We start from the raw sequence: 17061 nt of genomic DNA on the forward strand, positions 1-17061 counted from the left end.
AAAATAAAAACTTATGCACTGTAAAATTTAAAAAAAAAAATTAAAAAAAATCAAAATGTTGGTAAGATTTGGTGGCGAATTATATATTAAAAACTTGGCACATTTAACACTTTACGGGATTAGGCTTTAGTCTTACTAAATATGTTTGTTTAGGTATAGCAAATGTCAGCGTAAACCATATATATAAAGATGAGATTTACAATATCAATATAAAAAAATCGAACTACTTCAACTTTAGAAATCAAATATGTCTGATAAGGAGACCCTATGATACAACAGTCTTCATTTGACGACAACACTTAAACGAATCTTCAATCAAAGTGCTGAAAGTACTAAAGCATTGGGGTGTAAAAATTAAGTTCAACAATTACCCCTTGAAGACAAATTTGGAATCGTTTACTTTAAGACCTAGAACAGTCCTTTATGAAATTACAGGTGTGAATGGAATCTTACTTGGGATTAGTTTCATCAATATAACTTAAACCATCGTTGAAGGTGGTACACCGCTGATAAATGGTATTTTTTACATATTCAAATCAGGAACAGATTGATAAGTATTTTCTCAGTAACAAACTTACTTAATTTACACTATTATCGTAATTGAACAGTTTGAGTTTTTTTATTTTACTTAAAAAATGAAAAAATAATTGATTGAATTACGATAAAAATACATGGCACTATGCCCTTTATGGAATGAGATACAGATTACATATACAACATAAGCAATAATTATTAACACATTATTTTACAATATTATGTATTTTTTGTGTTAATTTGACACTATTAAAGACACATTATTTTCCAAATGATAAATATTGTTTAAGCTTTGCCGGCGGTGAACCATATTTAGGTTGTTCGCTTAAGCACTGTACAACGCTTTAACCTTTTGTGGTTTTATATACGGGGCGTATTCGCAGAGGTTGAATTTTGCGGTTCATCATTTTCTACATTTCTTCGTAATACTGCTCTTAGGTCAGTCAATGAGTTTCTGAATACTACGCTGGTGTTCGAAATTCACGGTTTCGGTGAAAACGTACCTGCTGATCATTACAACATGGTTTTCTTGTACACTTCTAAACCAATTAAGACTTTCCTCTGACAAGTTTCCGAAAAAACAAACACATCAGGAAACCACATTATGGTTTCCGAATCATCATGGTGCATTTTTTCAGCGGTGCTCCAATGTCGAACCGAGGGAAGTTCCTCCAAAGCATCGAAGTTACCTCCGTTTTCCCGACGTCCACCATGTAAAGGCCATTTAGGTTAGAATAGTGGCAATCGAAGTACCACCAGCCGCCCTTGTACAGAGACCCACAGTTTCGGGAATGGACGTCATTATCCTTGTCGTGCGTAGTGAAGTCGTGACCGTCATGTGTCCCCAATGCGTTATCTAAACAGTAACAAACAACGACTGAAGCGTAATTAATGTAAATAGTGCCCCTACTATCTTGTAGGAAAATAATTGAAGTAATAAAAATAAATAAATAAATAAATAAACTTCAAGTCTGAAATATTGTTATTACAAACACTTGTAAAATTGTCAATAGGATTGGACATCGTGGTCCTTTTCTGATACAGGTGCTACAAACAAACCACAATGAAAACAAAACCACGAAACAAAAAAAACTTACATGGTAGGGTTTAGAATGTAAGGGAGGTAACTCCCTAATAAAGAGAAATACTACCATTGTCCTACTTACTACAATTCTTTATTTTATTTACTTATAAAAAAACTTTTGAAAAATAATGTGTTTTTCTTGCGTCATTTGAGTCGCGGTTGACGAGCGGTTAGGATATCACAGTATATTACTATAGGCCCCCAACTTCTGGATAACGAGTTTCGAAACCTATGTCGGGCATTTGCGGTCAGGTACTTACCACAGACAGTTGTCTTTGTACGCTGACAAGTATTATACTTACATGAAACGCTACCGGAAAATCCCGAGACAGACAGTCTGTAATTCTGAGCCTCATTAGCTACCTGGAAAGACGAGTATTGGGCATATCCTGTAGTTCCATCCCATCCCTCAAGCACAACGCGAAGGATCATTGGGGTTCTCGTCAGCAGGTGGAAGTTGTCATTTCCTGTGATCGAGATAAAACATTATAAGAAGATTTAATATCATATAATACGCCTGATTTCCAGTGAGTTCAACCTATGTTATTTTTGCATACTTTTATGACCGGAACTAACATGAACATACATATGATGTTAATACAGTACAAGATAACGTACCAAGCCAAAAGTCTCTATGTAGATCCCCAAATCCACCCTTATAGTCAGCCCAGTTCCGAAAGAAATCCACATCTCCACTGGTTCGTCTCTGTATCACCTGGGTAGAAATGAAAACGCAATTGTTTATTTGAAGGCATCAGAGAATAGTACCATACATTATAATGGACACACTGTTAAATGATAATATTGAAAAAAGTCGTTAAAGGAAGGGGGCGATGTCAGGATAACGTGAAAAGGTGGATTGCACTTACTCTTTTGTAGTTCCATACCTCATAACCCCAGGATGAACCTTCTGTTTAGGTTTAGATACGTGTCATATTTAAGCCATCACAGTTAGTACACATACATTGTACGTGGTACTCATCAAAAATAGGAGTTTCTTTATAAGAGCTGTTTTCTTAATTCATACATAAGCATTAGCCATGCTTCAAAGCTTCAAGTTATTATTATAAACATACTAAGAGTTTGTTAACATGCGCATTATGCTTCGTAAATACCGTCATATAGTTTGCTGTACTCACGATCCACGGACCATCTTCCGTATCCTTATCCATGTAGACTTGGATTGTCGGCCCCCCTGTTACAGTATAGTAGGAAACGCCGGAGGCTACAATGGATAAAACGTTCCGCATGATTTGTGCGAAACTGCGGCGGCAAAAAGGTGACAAATTTGTCTTAAATGTATGAAATATATATTATATTTTTATACATGGTGAAAAACTTTCTCTTTACGTACTCATGAATCTCAGAAACGGAATAAAGCATTACACCACATCACTGGTTTTGTTCGCCCCTGTGAGGCAGGCTTTATGTATGTCATTAAATATTTAAAAGTTATATGTGCCGTATTTTTCATACTCACGAATCAAGATGAGCTTTTAATATGTTATTCAGCACCAAAAATTACCAACTTTTGGAAAATTACAGTGCTTTCAATGCATAGGTTTTAATTTTACATGTACAAATAAGAGCTGAAAATGATTTTTGGCAGTACTGCCAAAAATCATTTATTTACATCAATAGTGAAGTGAAATGAGTACATACGATGAGACCATGAAGCCAAAATGTGGTCTACAATTTTTTTTACACATTTCTACAATGTTTTTAATAATTATAAAGTGACTTCTGCAGGTATGTTTTCATTTAAACATATTTAAGGCATAAAAACAACAATTTTTCAGTACAAAATTTCTGTGTTATAACTAGCATTTATAAGTCATCTGAAGCCATTTGAATGATTTTTACAGTTTTATTCATAAAACCTTATGGTTTTTAATAAATTAATGATAAAAAATGATAAAATATCTTTCAAATACCTAATCAATTTATGAACGACGCCCTAGAGACGTACAACCTTAACCATACCTTTGGAATGGCCTACATTTTCTTTGACATAGTACGTGGTGGTTCCAAATCAATGCTTAAATATAATACATTGTTGAGCTCAGTGTAAATTAAGTCTTAATCAATTTCCGTATATAAGTTACTGGGTTAATAATTAACAACTTCGATTGGCCATGGAACGCCATAGACAACTTTAAAGTTGCATGGCCACGACTTTTTTGTCATAAAGATAACTGTTTCAGTGTTATACACATTTTTCTCCGTCTGTCTGAGGTTTAAACTTTCTAGTTTTACTACTTTTTATAAAGTTGAAGTACTGGAAGTATTTATGATTATAAAAGTAAAAAATATGTTTAACGAGTACACGTGAAAAAATTGGCCCGAAAGATACCGATTCATTCCGTACTCTTCCGAACATCGTCGTAAAACGAGAGTTTTGAAACCAAAATGTCAACAATTGTTCATAAACAAAAAATGTATTCGACCTCAGCAGGCAGGATCTACAAAGAAAATGATGCTTGCACATTAGAATATTTGATATACACAATATTTTAAGGCAATGTGGAAATTAAATGTTTCAAATACTCATTATGTGGACATATACCAACATGATTTTCTCATATTAGCCAGAAGGAAAGCGTAAACAAACACATGTGCACACGCTCAAAACGTTACCCTCCACACATGCTTCCTACGCCCCTGGATATTCATAATGCCTGCCGTAAACATATCTAAATATTCTACTATGTTGGTACGAAAACTTATAATACATGTAATAGAACATTTCCAATTCTCGAGTAACACGTTATGATCAAGTTCCCTTGAAATTGTAGAATTTGAGTATGAGCATCTTCAGTGAGGGTATGTCCGTGTTGTGACCTATATGTTATGTCATGATATATGTTGAATGAAAACTTGTATATAAAATAAAATATAAAATAATAATTAAAAAATGCTAAAGAAAGTTTCCTGAAAATCAGGATAAAATTAATTTGAACCGAACTAATCAATTCATCTGGTTAAAGGCTTGCGATCTTTCCGAAACAAATAAAAATAAGTTTCTGAAAAATGACATTAACGTCAGAAAATGTATATCATTCGGCTTAGATGAGATAACAATACCGAACGGAGTTTTCTTTCATAATCCCTGTTACATATATAACAACGAAAAGTAATTTGCCGTCCGGCGCAGTGATAGTCTATTTATGCGTAAGAGTAAATAGGATGGCAGGATAAAAAAACGTCCCACGTTGTAACCATTGAAAAAAAGATAAATTACGATTGCCTTGGTCAGAGGATGACTTTAAATATTGTATTAAGGGTAAATTAATAACTCTTGGAACTTAACGACATTTTCAACCTTGTTCCAGATTCCATTTTTCCTTTTCGGAAAAGGAGATGGCCTTTAACGATATGACACTTACGTAGTGGCTTTGAGAAGCATATGGTTGAACTTGAAAACACAGCAGTCGTTTCCACTAGTGCCTTGGAGTAGGTGTCACAGGTTCTGGTGTTCTCCGTGTAAGAGAAAGACTTGCATCCGTTTTCAGTCATGCAGTCTTGTGCGCACATTTTCAGGCTTCGGATCTCCATGTTTAAAGTGATTCCTTCTGAATTTATTTCCGAAAGGTCAACTCTGTAAATTCTGCTGAATTGACCATTTTGACAAAGGCCCACCCCATCGGAAGGGTAACATATTGAAAATAGTAGCATAAAACAATAAATTTCATTTTTTTTCAGTATGTTTCCTTAAAGATGTATCACATACACTTTTGCATTCTTTCTGCGAAGTGGAATCCAAATTTGAACCATGTCTTTACGTAGTACAACAGGTCACAAACAAACATCTAGACACCTATCAGCTATGTGAAACATAGGACGGCCTTCACAAGTTTGTTACGCTTATAGTTATGCGTTATAAATAATACAATAGCTGGACATTTTACAGCGTTTTTTTTCTGTCTACTATCACAATGGCTAGATCTCATTAATATTATATCAGGACATTTATCCTTATAACACCTAATTTATTATTCACCTAACACTTGATAGTTATAACAGATTCATGTTATTTTTATCGTGTGTTAGTTCACCTGTATCGGAGGTCTGTAAGTTTATATTATGGACTCAAGAAAATTACTATCATATTGTATATGGAATACCTGATACTGTCTACACGGCAAATATTTTTCTCCTTTTCAGATTTGGTATAATCCAGTCGAGTATTATATATATGTGAAAACACATAATAACTAATTAATATATATAATGCATATATACATATCTACAGAGAGAGTAAACTTTGTTTGTTTCAATGAACACCTTGAGAGTGCATTATATCTAGCAGCTTTTGTAAATAACTTGGTTTACAGTATTAGAGAAGTTCAAAGTTATAAATGAATATTACGATTTAAATAATGAATATTGAATATCATTTGTAAATGCTTTTTGTACCCATGTAAAATCTCTTCAAAAATAAAAAAAAAATACAAAACAAAAAGTTTATATCATGGGGCGATATCAGTCTCACATCCTTCATTACGCCAACAATACATTTTTATAATTACTAGTTATGGAAGATTTAGTGGATTATAAAGAAATGTAGTCTGACACATTACTAGGGCTAGAGTCGACTCAATATGATATTTTTGCAAATTCCTTGAAAATCCTTATGTTGAAGAATTAAAATGATCTGGTTCATATTTGTCTGCAACATCTTTGATTGAAAGGAAAACGATTTCCTAGAATAAAGGGTTCGGTCACTTAGGGCCCTAAAGGGACGCGATGGCCGGGTGATTAAGTTGTCCTGACATATTACCACAAGCCCTTCACCTCTGGGTCGCGAGTTTGAGTCCCGCTAGTCGGTAGCTTTGCTCCACCAACAAACCTGGCATGTCCTTAAATGGCACTGGCTGTTAATAGGAGGTTAAACTAATACAACCAAACCCCTAGGGCCGTTCACAATAGAGACAACGGTCCCCGGGGCCAGAGAGACGAGTGCAGTAAGCCAATCTTGCGAAGAAACAAAACATGTGTCAGGAGATTCTTTAATTACAAATGAAGCTTTTTGGGACTGGAAACCAGTACGCTTTACCCTATTTAGTGTTAACGACATTTATAAGATTACAATAGATTTATATCGTTTGGCTCTGACAGGCGTTTGGAACGGCCTCTCGAAGTGGCGGGCATTCCCGCCATTTTCTGAATGATCATACAAATAAAATGAGTTCCGTATTATGAAGCATATATCTGGGGGTTTCCTAGTATAAAACCATAGGTAATCTCATTAATCTGATGTTAAAACCTCCACATACAAATCAATTTGATTTTAGGCGTTTGCATAGTATGATTTCCCACGCTTACACAATTCATAACGTGGCAGGATATATGACGTAGCTGTGACGTGGCGTCCGATTCAAACCGCCTGTGTCAAGGTATATGACGAACAACTTTGTGATCACTTGAGTTTTACTAAATGATCAGTTCACTTTTTAAATCAATTGATTACACGGATGTCTTAGTGGATACTGTACATGGCATTATCCCTGGATTTTGGATATTTTCAAATGAATTGGACGTTGGCCGAGGATGATGTACAAACACAGTTAGGCTCACACAGTACGTTACATATTTCTGATTACCGCTCTCATAATGGTAGCATAAAGTTGCTTCATTGTTTTAATCACTTCAATAAACCCTACATATATCGATTACAAGTATCGTTAAAGCTACAACTGAAGGATTCAGTGCCATTGTTATTTCGAAGCACCCAAACTTGTGTATGGCATAGTCTCCGGCTATGCCTGTATATAACAAACAGGACTTGTCAGTCCCGGGACACCCTTTATCGAGCTGTTTATTTTTTGTCGTGCTACATGTTTTGATAAAATTTGTCCAACACAGAGACGGTTTTTTTTCTGACAGATCATATCCATTTGCGTGCAGCAAAATATGTTACAAATACAAATAGGGTGTACATGTTGTAAACAACAACACAGTGTTGCTGACACAAGATGTAAACATTGCGACGTCATCGGAATGTGCCAAACTGTACATTGTACAACATTGTGTAATCTATTATACGCACAGAAGCATTGATCAAAGAGATACGATAGTAACATAAACAATGTATCTTTTCTACATTTGTATTTGCACATGTACATGTATGTGTGCAAAATTATTTTTGATACGTGTACTTCGGTCGTACGATCGGTACTGAAAACCCTAACAGTTTCTGATGTGGACCATCATTTATAGTCATTCGCGTGGCTCCAAATTCCACGTAACATACTCAATTTTTCGAGAAATAAAATTCAGTAGCCTTGGGCTTAAATCAGCGGGGTTTATACTATCAATTCACCACCGACTGTAAATGTATCAACCTATTTGAAATATTAGTAGAGCATTTTAAAGAAGTTTTGGGATTTTCATGATTGCAAACTTTGAAAGGCTTGCAGAAAATCAGAACAGTTTACTGTCTATTCAATGTGACGTTGTTTCACTGCTGACTGCAACTTTATCGCCATCACTTCAGTCGTTGTGGCAAATGGACGTGGTCTGGATATCTACTTATGCACTTGTAAAAACTGGACTTAGTGAGTACAAGACGTAAACCTTTATTCTGGATAAAGTCAAGCATGTGACAGATAATCAATTATCCTTTAATACCACACCATAGACATCTGTAAATATACATTAATATAAGTAAACGTAATGCATGTATGCATATGCAGATAGTTTTAGTATGTATTTGAAAATTAATACATATAAAAATAGATTTTCAATCTATATTTAGAAATACACAATGGATCAGGGTTTACCACTTTTTACGTAACGCTGACGGCTCTATTATGACGCCAGAATAACGTCGAATTTTCGCGCCAATTTCGGATTTTTTCTTCGTTATTTTTTAAGGAAAGGAATCTGCTAGTCAGAAAGGATTCAGTATAAAAAAAAAATGAATTATTACATTATGATGGAAATTTATTCAAAAGATCCTTTGATAGTTTCTGATATCTTCCTGGTTATACCAACAGTCTCTACGTAAGCTATCGTTAAAACATATAGGTTCTAACGGGGCGCCGGGATATTGCCATGTTTGTTGACCCCTTGATTATATTTTCATAACCAACTTGTATTGCTAGTTATCAAGTCATATAACACAAGTTCATCTAATAAAAAATACGGGAAAAATACATGTACATGTACATGTATATTCATTAATTTCAACTTGAACAGACGATGGTATAAAGACCACTTATAGAATCGCAAACACACACACAATATACAAACCAATATGAATACAAATATCACAAATTAGTAGATAATAAAAGTAAATAGCAATTCATAATTATATGTGTAAGGTCATATCCAAATTGAGTTCATATGATACACGAAGCAAACAAAACATTTTACATTTCGTGGCATAGTTCGGACAAATAACGTTATGTTATATTTCGGGAATACGTAACCGTATTTTCTCACATAAGTTCTACTACATTGGAGTTGAACTGTTTTGAACGGCCTAGACCTAGATTATGATAAAAGTCTATAATAACTAAAAACACATTTGGTTCATAAGGTTAGAACATTTGAACGTACTATTGACACAGTTACAGACAATATGTAAAACTGTTAGCTTAGTGAATACGTTCAACGCTGGTGAGAACAAAACTTACAAATGTTATCGTAAGACATAGAGTTAGAATAAGCATGAGATTTACAACATAAAAATTGCAAAAACTTACCTTGGACTACTTCAACTTTGTGATTAGAATATGTTTGGTTAGGAAAACAAAGGACACAATCTTTGTTTTACGAAGACACTTAAACATATTTTAAATCAAAGTACTGAAAGTGTTGATGTGACAAAAATTACGTTCATAAATTCAGACTACAGAGAAAATAAGCCAACCTTGAAATTTACTCGCTATACATTTTTTTTTCTGGTGCGCTTCTACACCAATTAAAAAGTCATCATACATGTCTGGGAAAATACATCAGGAAACCAAATCAAGGCTTCCGAATCATCATGGTGCATTTTTTCAGCGGTGCACCAATGTCGGACCGAGGGAAGTTCCTCCAAAGCATCGAAGTGACCTCCGTTTCCCCGACGTCGACCATGTAAAGACCATTCAGGTTACAATTGTGACAATTGTAGTACCACCAGGCGCCTTCGTAGGTCGACGCACAGTTTTCTGTATTTTTGTCGTCGTTATCCCTGTCGTACGTTGAGAAGGCGTAACCGTTATGTGGCCCCAATGCGTTATCTAAACCATGACAAAGAAATAGCGAAACGTACTTGCTGTAATTAGTGACCCTTCTATCTTGCAGGGAAGTAAGCATCCTCGATATTCCAGGGGTTCCGATCACTTACTATCTCTACACCCCTGGACTATCTCATAGTAAAACTGAAGGCAAAAGAATAGAACAGGTAACTTAGTCATTTGATGTACATCAAAAGAGCCGTATAACGGTACACTGTGGTTGACTCTGTGGCTTTGATGTAAGGCGCCGCTCTCTCTGTAGTCTTCAAATGAAAAAATTGCTAGCCTGTGATTGGTCAAATGTTTTCCGCTGAGCTGTCTTCAATTTTACTATGAGATAGTCCAGGGGTTTAAAGATCGTAAGTGATCGGAAGCTCTGGAGTATCGAGGATGGGAAGTAAGTAAAGTAATATAAACTTTAATTTCGAAATTTTATAATTACAAAAAGATATTAAATTGCATATAGGATTAGGCATCAGGCATAGCCTATCTTTGTCATCTCCAGATACAGATGGTACACGTACAAACAAACAAAACAAACATGAAACACAATCACGAATATGGTAGGGCCTATTCAGGTAAGGGGAGCTAAATCCCTGATACATATAGGTATAATTAATATTCATATTTATTGTAACACTTTTTATTAACATTTTGTGTTTAAATTTTTAATGTATTTTTCGTGTTTTTAATGACATGATTAGAAATATATCATATACTATACGAGGTAATATTAGTTTTATTCAGCATAACAGATAAAAGCTATGTAGTTATATAACATCCCACCATCTATCCCATCGATAAAACGATTATTAGCATTTTATATCGCATCACGTCAAATTCATAATCATAGTGTGTCCCAAAGTAAAGACTGCATACTTTGCTCTGACAGAATAATGTATCACGCATACAGAAAGAGTTACATCATGCTTGGAGTTTTTGTCCACATCTTACCATATGTTACCTTATCAGCGACCCTCTTGTTATAGGTTTTAAGTGCCCTGGGAGCTTACTACGGCGATTACGGTAACAAAAAATAATGTTTACACAAAAAAAATTACAAAAGCTATCGTAATATTACCCTTTGTCCCAATTGGGGATAATAAAAGGCGACTTTATTTGAAATATTTTTCTAAATGATTCTTCTTTCTAGCATCTGTGGGGTTGCGGTTGAAGAGTGGTTAAAATACTGTCCCGACACAATACCACAAAACCTCAACATCTGGGTTACGAGTTCGATAGAAATTTGCCAGGTAGTGACCATCGATGTATATTTTTTCCAGGTACTCCGTCTTTTCCACTTAAAAAAAACCTGCATATTTTTAAATGACACTGACTGTGCCAGACAACTGAAATCCTTACATCTCCCATGACAACACCTCAGTTTCTCGAGTTCTGTCCCTTGACCGACACAAACGTAAATCTACAACGATTTTAGTTTCTGTTCCTGTTACGAGCCAAGCATCATGTACACGTGGCATTAGTTCGTAAATGACTTAAGCTGTTAGAAGGACGTTTGAAGAAATTAACCTACCTACTTAGAACAGACGACCCTTGTGTTGTTTGATGTATATAACATGTTATTTTTCGCTTCAAATACGGCTGTTAAATATTTTGTAGATTATCTACTCCGAGGTTACAAAAAAACTTTCTTATTTACGAATGCTACAACGGACGACGTGTATGTTTGTTGCATATGAAATGTGTTTTTTAACGTTTCAATCCCAATACTCCTGTAATGCATACGACGTGTATACGGTTGTTAAATATCTTAATACTTTATCATACGTGGATATAAAGGATAGTGATATTCTTCTCGACGGTTACAGAATGGATGAGAAAACAAGTCTTGTCTTAGGTGTACAGCATTTTATGATTTCAAAGGTAGAATACACTCCATTGATAAAAAAGTATTTTTCGACGTGATATGACAATTTGGTAATAATATTACTGTAACAAATCACTTGGAAAATAATAACTTTTTATCAAAATGTAGCCATGTAGTACTGTGACATCGAATAGAGCAGTCTCATAACTGTATGAGAGAAAGTCACAGGCGATAAAATTAAATAGAAATAGACAGGGTGATCTGGAGAAGACATGGACCGGTTTAACCAAAAAGATAAGAACGCTCACGAATATGTTTTATAAGCTGACATTCATACACTTACATGAAACGCCATTACCGGAGAAACCCGAGACGGACAGTTTGTAATTCTGAGCCTCATTAGCTATCTGGAAAGACGAGTATTGGGCATATCCTGTTTTGCCATCCAATCCCTCCAGTACAACACGTAGGATCATGGAGGTGCTCGTCAGCAGGTGGATTTTGTCATTTCCTGTGGTCGAGAGAAAGAAAAACCCACTGAGAATCAAATAGGACCAAATATGACCACATCTGACGGAATATGACCGGATGTGACTGAATATGACTGGATCTGACATAAGCATAACATTTATTATGTTAATACACTACAAGATGACTTACCAAGCCAAAAGTTTCCCAGTAGACCCCCAAATCCATTCTTATAGTCAGCCCAGTTCCGATAGAAATCCACGTCAGCACTTGTTCGCCTCTGTATCACCTTCGTAGAATTGAAAAGGCAATTTTCCTTCGATTAGAGAATCAAACAATGTATTATAATGCACACGATGCTATATGGAAAAAAAAATCATAATTTGTTAAAAACGGTTGTCTGAGTCGGGGACGATGCCAATATGATGTGATCAGATGGGTTGTTCTCAAACTCCACCTGCCAATACCTAAATTACCCGGGATGAACATATTGTCTCTCCGCATATTCACCCCCTACAAGTCCCATACCTGATTCATTCGTAATAAACCTGTGGTGTCTCTGCATACTTAACCTCCTCTACTTATTCATATACCTAAATTACCCGACATAAACTCGTTGTCTCGCTGCATACTTGCCATTCATTAGTAACATGCCTCAATGGTCACGGATAAACTTATTGCTTGTGATAAGACAGTGAAATTCTTACGGCATCACATTTAACACAAACACATTATCATCAACAGATAAAGAGGCTGATTGTAACTCTATATTAGCAGGCTCACAGCTTTCGTGTACATCTACAAAATGTACGCTATATTGATATTGGCGTATTAAATTCAGTACTTGTTTACAATTTGCATGCGCATTATGTTTTCGTTCAAAGTACCGTATTTACAGTTTGCTGTACTCACAATCCACGGACCATCTTCTGTGTCCATATCTAGGTACACTTGAATAGTAGATCCGTCTGTTAATGTATAGTCGTAAATGCCGGAGGCTACAATGTATAACACGTTCGATTTAATTTGTTATTTTATTGGCAAAAAATCATGTTATTTCTTTCAATGCATGGTAACAATATTGTTTTAATGTATGGTGAGTAACTGTTTTCTTTACTGTAAAAGAAAAAAAAAACCTGCATTAAATAAAATATTTTTGTCTTGCATAAAATGTTTTTCAAAACCAATAGTTCGTATCTTACAAAAAAAATGTACTCTTACTTTAAAAAAAACATTTATGTTTTCATTACGAATATATTTGTCATGTCACCTCTGTAACACCTAAAATCGTACTTGCTGCCCTGCTCTCATTGCATAATGGTAAAAGGTAACTAAATTTAGGATAGTTTCCTTTCAAACAACACGAATATACCACTGCCTTCCAAAAGCACACACAACTCAGATAGGTAACACTTCGCATACACGGGGGACCGTACTAAAAATAACCCTTAGCTGCGAATAAGACGTTAAAGATATTAATCAACAAACCAACCATAAAACAAATATATGTATTTTATTCTCCCGAACACTTTTAGGATGGAAAAAATCATCACATTTTAGAGATACAAATACAAATCTTCACATATCATAATATTATACCATACACTGGGGGTAATAATATGATTATCCTTTAATCATATATACAGAAAATATTCTGTATATATAATTAAAGGATACCCCCAATAACTATCCATTTTTATTGCCTCTGTATAAAGTAAAATAACTGCAGCATCCTTTTGTTTACCTTATGTGTATTTTGTACATCAAGTGTTATGTAGTTATCTATTATAGACTTATCCCATTGTGGGTAGATAATGATGGAGAGACAAACTATGTGTAAGCGTAATGTCATGTTTTCTTAGAAAACAACTGGAATTTCGCTCACAAAACAATAACGTCACCATGGGTTACTTAGCACAAGGGAGTTAACTCTATATTACGTGAAGACGAAATATAACATGACACCTTATTTCTGTTTTGTCCGTCTCTGTGAGGCTGTATATATGTCGTTACATATTTTAAAAAATAATCACTTAATTCCCTTCTGAATTACAAATCAGTTTCTTGTTGACGCCCTAGATACGAAATCTCTGGAACATAGTTTTAAAATGGCCATCAGTTTCTATGACTTAGGAAACGTCATGGTTCCAAATCAATACTCATATATAAAATATGTCTATATACGACTATGCGGTACTAGGCGAATAAGAAACAACTTCGATTTTTCTTGGACCCGCATAGGAATATTTTAGCAGCATTTTAACACTATTGATTTTGCAGTTTTGGAGAAGAAATCGAAAAGAGCAAAAGGAGACTAGAAAAGAAAAAAAAATGGATAACTTCATAGAAAACAGTATACTGGGGGAGGAAAAATAGGTTCCCATGTACCCCTCTGGCAGTTTATCCAAACATGTTTTTTTAGGACCGGTATGATATCTAGTTGCATTTTATGCTTGTTGCCATTGACAACTAATGTCCCATGGGGGTCATATGGCGGCCATCTTGGATTTCAGGTATCGAAAATGGCCAAAATGATACATTCGCATATATGCGCATAGATAGAGAACCAGACAACATTCAGAGGCAAATAAACACATTTTTTGATATGATTGAAACATGCTGAATACGATTTAATCATAATAATGACGTTACGTCCTCTCACTTTTGTGAAATGACGGGAAAACAATGAAATTTTCAGCTTTTTTCCCCTAAAAAATCGATAAATGTCATAATTTTTATCACAAGTAAAAAAGTGATGGACAAATCACCTTGTAACAGTCATTTCGAATTGAACCAACCTTTGTGTAAACATATGTGTACTATACAAAGAGAGATCGCATCAATGAAATCGGAAAAAGAGAGGGACCCCCCCTAAACATTTATCAAAAATGGCCACTAGTATGGAGACGTTAACGTTATATATGCCATAACTAACTTTCATACTCATGAATCGAGAAGAGGTTTGAACGTCTTGTTTACCAATAATCATTAATATTTACAATTTACAAATTACAATACTTGCAATACATAGGTTTTAATTTCACGTGTATAAATTATGGATGGAAATTATATTGGTAGTATTGCCAAACATGATTTTGTTTTTATGTGCATGACAGTGAAATAAATGCACACGGTCAGACCATGAAGCCAATTCGTGGTCTTCATGTTCTTTTCAAATTAAGTTTGTATACTGATATTAGTAACTGTAAAGTGATTACTGCAGAAATATTTTAAATTAAACATATGTAAGGCTATTAAACCAAGAATTTTAAAGTGTATAATTCTGTGTTGTAACAAGTCTTTGTAAGGCATCATACATGTTTCTATTTCCATTTAGATGATTTTCATATCTGATTTCATTAAACCAGATGGTTTTCAAAATATTCATGAAGAAAACATAAAATGTCAAAATTTTCGTCACGTTATGGCACATATACCTTTAAATATTTATAATTATTTTAGGATTTATTCAAATGTTAAAAGTATGAAATTATTTCTGAACAATACTAAAGAAAAATATTTGACAGTTACGTCCCCTTATCGCTAAAATAGATGGCGCTTTAGACGTTGCGGTCCCAGTCCATTTTCGGTTTCAGTAAAGATGGTGGACAAACGCTTGTAAACTGTGACTGTATGTCACTTTCAACATATTCTTATTATTTGATGGATTTTTTTAAATGTTACAGATATAATTTTTTTTTCAGAACAGCACTAATTGTGACATGAATCGTTCTGCGTACAAAACAGCGTATTGATATCGCCTACCGTAAATATCATGAATTCGTCAACCACTATTGTATGAAAATGTGTACTGAATGAGTATTCATAATTCTGGATCAACATGTAATGATCAAGTTTGCTGAACATCGGAACAAATTTAATTTGAATCGAAATAATCAATTTATTTTGTTAAAAGTCCTCTACCTTTCCGCAGCGAAAAAAACATGCTTCAAAAATTACATTAAAGTAAAAAATATTCCGATGGCCTATGATGATATTATAACACTAAGCATATATGATACCCGTGAAGATTAATTTCGCTGTTTTGCCGTCTGGGGCAATGATAGTCAACTAATGCTCGGTAATTTGTGCGACGCCGGAAAACATAACACAACCAGGGTAATAATGTAAAAGTTCACATTAAATTCATTAAAATTGACTTGTAGAGAAGGCACAATGATAAATGACAATGAAGCTAATAACTTTTGTGACTTTATAAAAATTTCAATCGCACGCTTCATTTCATTTTTAAAATCAAAAGCCATTTCGGAAATGAAATGGGCTTTAAACGACATAACACTTACGTGGTGGCTTTGAGAAGTATTTGGTTGAACTGGATGGAGCAGCAGTCGTTTCCACTAGTGCTTTGGAGTAGGTGTCACAATTTCTGGTGTTTTCGTTGTAAGAGAACGACTTGCATCCGTTTTCATTCATGCAGTATTGTGCGCACTTTGTCAGGCTTCGAATTTCCATGTTTATAGTGATTTTGTCTGAGCTGATATCCGAAATATCAACTCGGTGTATTTTGCTGAATTTGTCATTTTGACAAACGCCTTCCCCGACGGAAGGATAAACTATTGTAAAAAGCAAGATAACAAATGTAATTTTCATATTTTTTTTTCAGTAAATTTCCATATTTCTGCTATTTGAGGTCCAAACGAATTTAAAACCACGCCTTCACATAATACACCACATCACAAACAAACATCTAGACACCTACTAACAAATCTGGAGAAGACAGGATAGGGTTTTATTAGTTCGTTAAGCTTATTTACTCGCTATAAATAATACAACAGCTAGGCTCAGCATTTTACAGGTTTTTTTCTACTCTCACCTAGCCGATATCTCATTAACGTTGTAGGAAGACAACATATGCTAATAAAACCGAATTTATTATTCACCGAGCACTTAATAGTTCT

At 34.7% G+C, this 17061-nt stretch overlaps 2 protein-coding genes across 2 annotated transcripts; both read right to left on the bottom strand.

Annotated features, from left to right (window-relative positions):
* Nucleotides 1–835: 835 nt before the first annotated feature.
* Nucleotides 836–5173, bottom strand: LOC138305817 (ryncolin-1-like). The gene is made up of 5 exons (XM_069246081.1): nt 5005–5173; nt 2758–2843; nt 2237–2333; nt 1921–2085; nt 836–1390 (listed from the first exon to the last, which is right to left on the bottom strand). The coding sequence occupies exons 1-5, from the start codon at nt 5171–5173 to the stop codon at nt 1137–1139; spliced, it is 771 nt and encodes a 256-aa protein (XP_069102182.1). The 3' UTR covers nt 836–1136.
* Nucleotides 5174–9513: 4340 nt separating this feature from the next.
* On the bottom strand, nt 9514–16576 carry LOC138305818 (ficolin-2-like). Its single transcript, XM_069246082.1, has 5 exons — nt 16447–16576; nt 13055–13140; nt 12335–12458; nt 12018–12185; nt 9514–9849 (listed from the first exon to the last, which is right to left on the bottom strand). Exons 1-5 carry the CDS (start codon nt 16574–16576, stop codon nt 9593–9595), a joined length of 765 nt encoding a protein of 254 aa, XP_069102183.1. The 3' UTR covers nt 9514–9592.
* Nucleotides 16577–17061: the final 485 nt, after the last annotated feature.

This window comes from Argopecten irradians, chromosome 13 (assembly GCF_041381155.1).
Source record: "Argopecten irradians isolate NY chromosome 13, Ai_NY, whole genome shotgun sequence".
NCBI lineage: Eukaryota > Metazoa > Mollusca > Bivalvia > Pectinida > Pectinidae > Argopecten > Argopecten irradians.

Excerpts from the sequence above, each read along its gene's own strand:
- LOC138305817 (XM_069246081.1), bottom strand. The coding sequence starts at position 5,173 with ATGGAGATCCGAAGCCTGAAAATGTGCGCACAAGACTGCATGACTGAA. Across the intron at positions 2,086-2,236 it reads ACATAGAGACTTTTGGCTTG|GAAATGACAACTTCCACCTG; the intron begins GTACGTTATCTT and ends TCTCGATCACAG. Across the intron at positions 1,391-1,920 it reads ATTTTCCGGTAGCGTTTCAT|ATAACGCATTGGGGACACAT; the intron begins GTAAGTATAATA and ends GTTACTGTTTAG.
- LOC138305818 (XM_069246082.1), bottom strand. The coding sequence starts at position 16,576 with ATGAATGAAAACGGATGCAAGTCGTTCTCTTACAACGAAAACACCAGA. Across the intron at positions 13,141-16,446 it reads ATACTTCTCAAAGCCACCAC|CCTCCGGCATTTACGACTAT; the intron begins GTAAGTGTTATG and ends TATACATTGTAG. Across the intron at positions 12,459-13,054 it reads CAGAAGATGGTCCGTGGATT|GAAAATTGCCTTTTCAATTC; the intron begins GTGAGTACAGCA and ends CTCTAATCGAAG.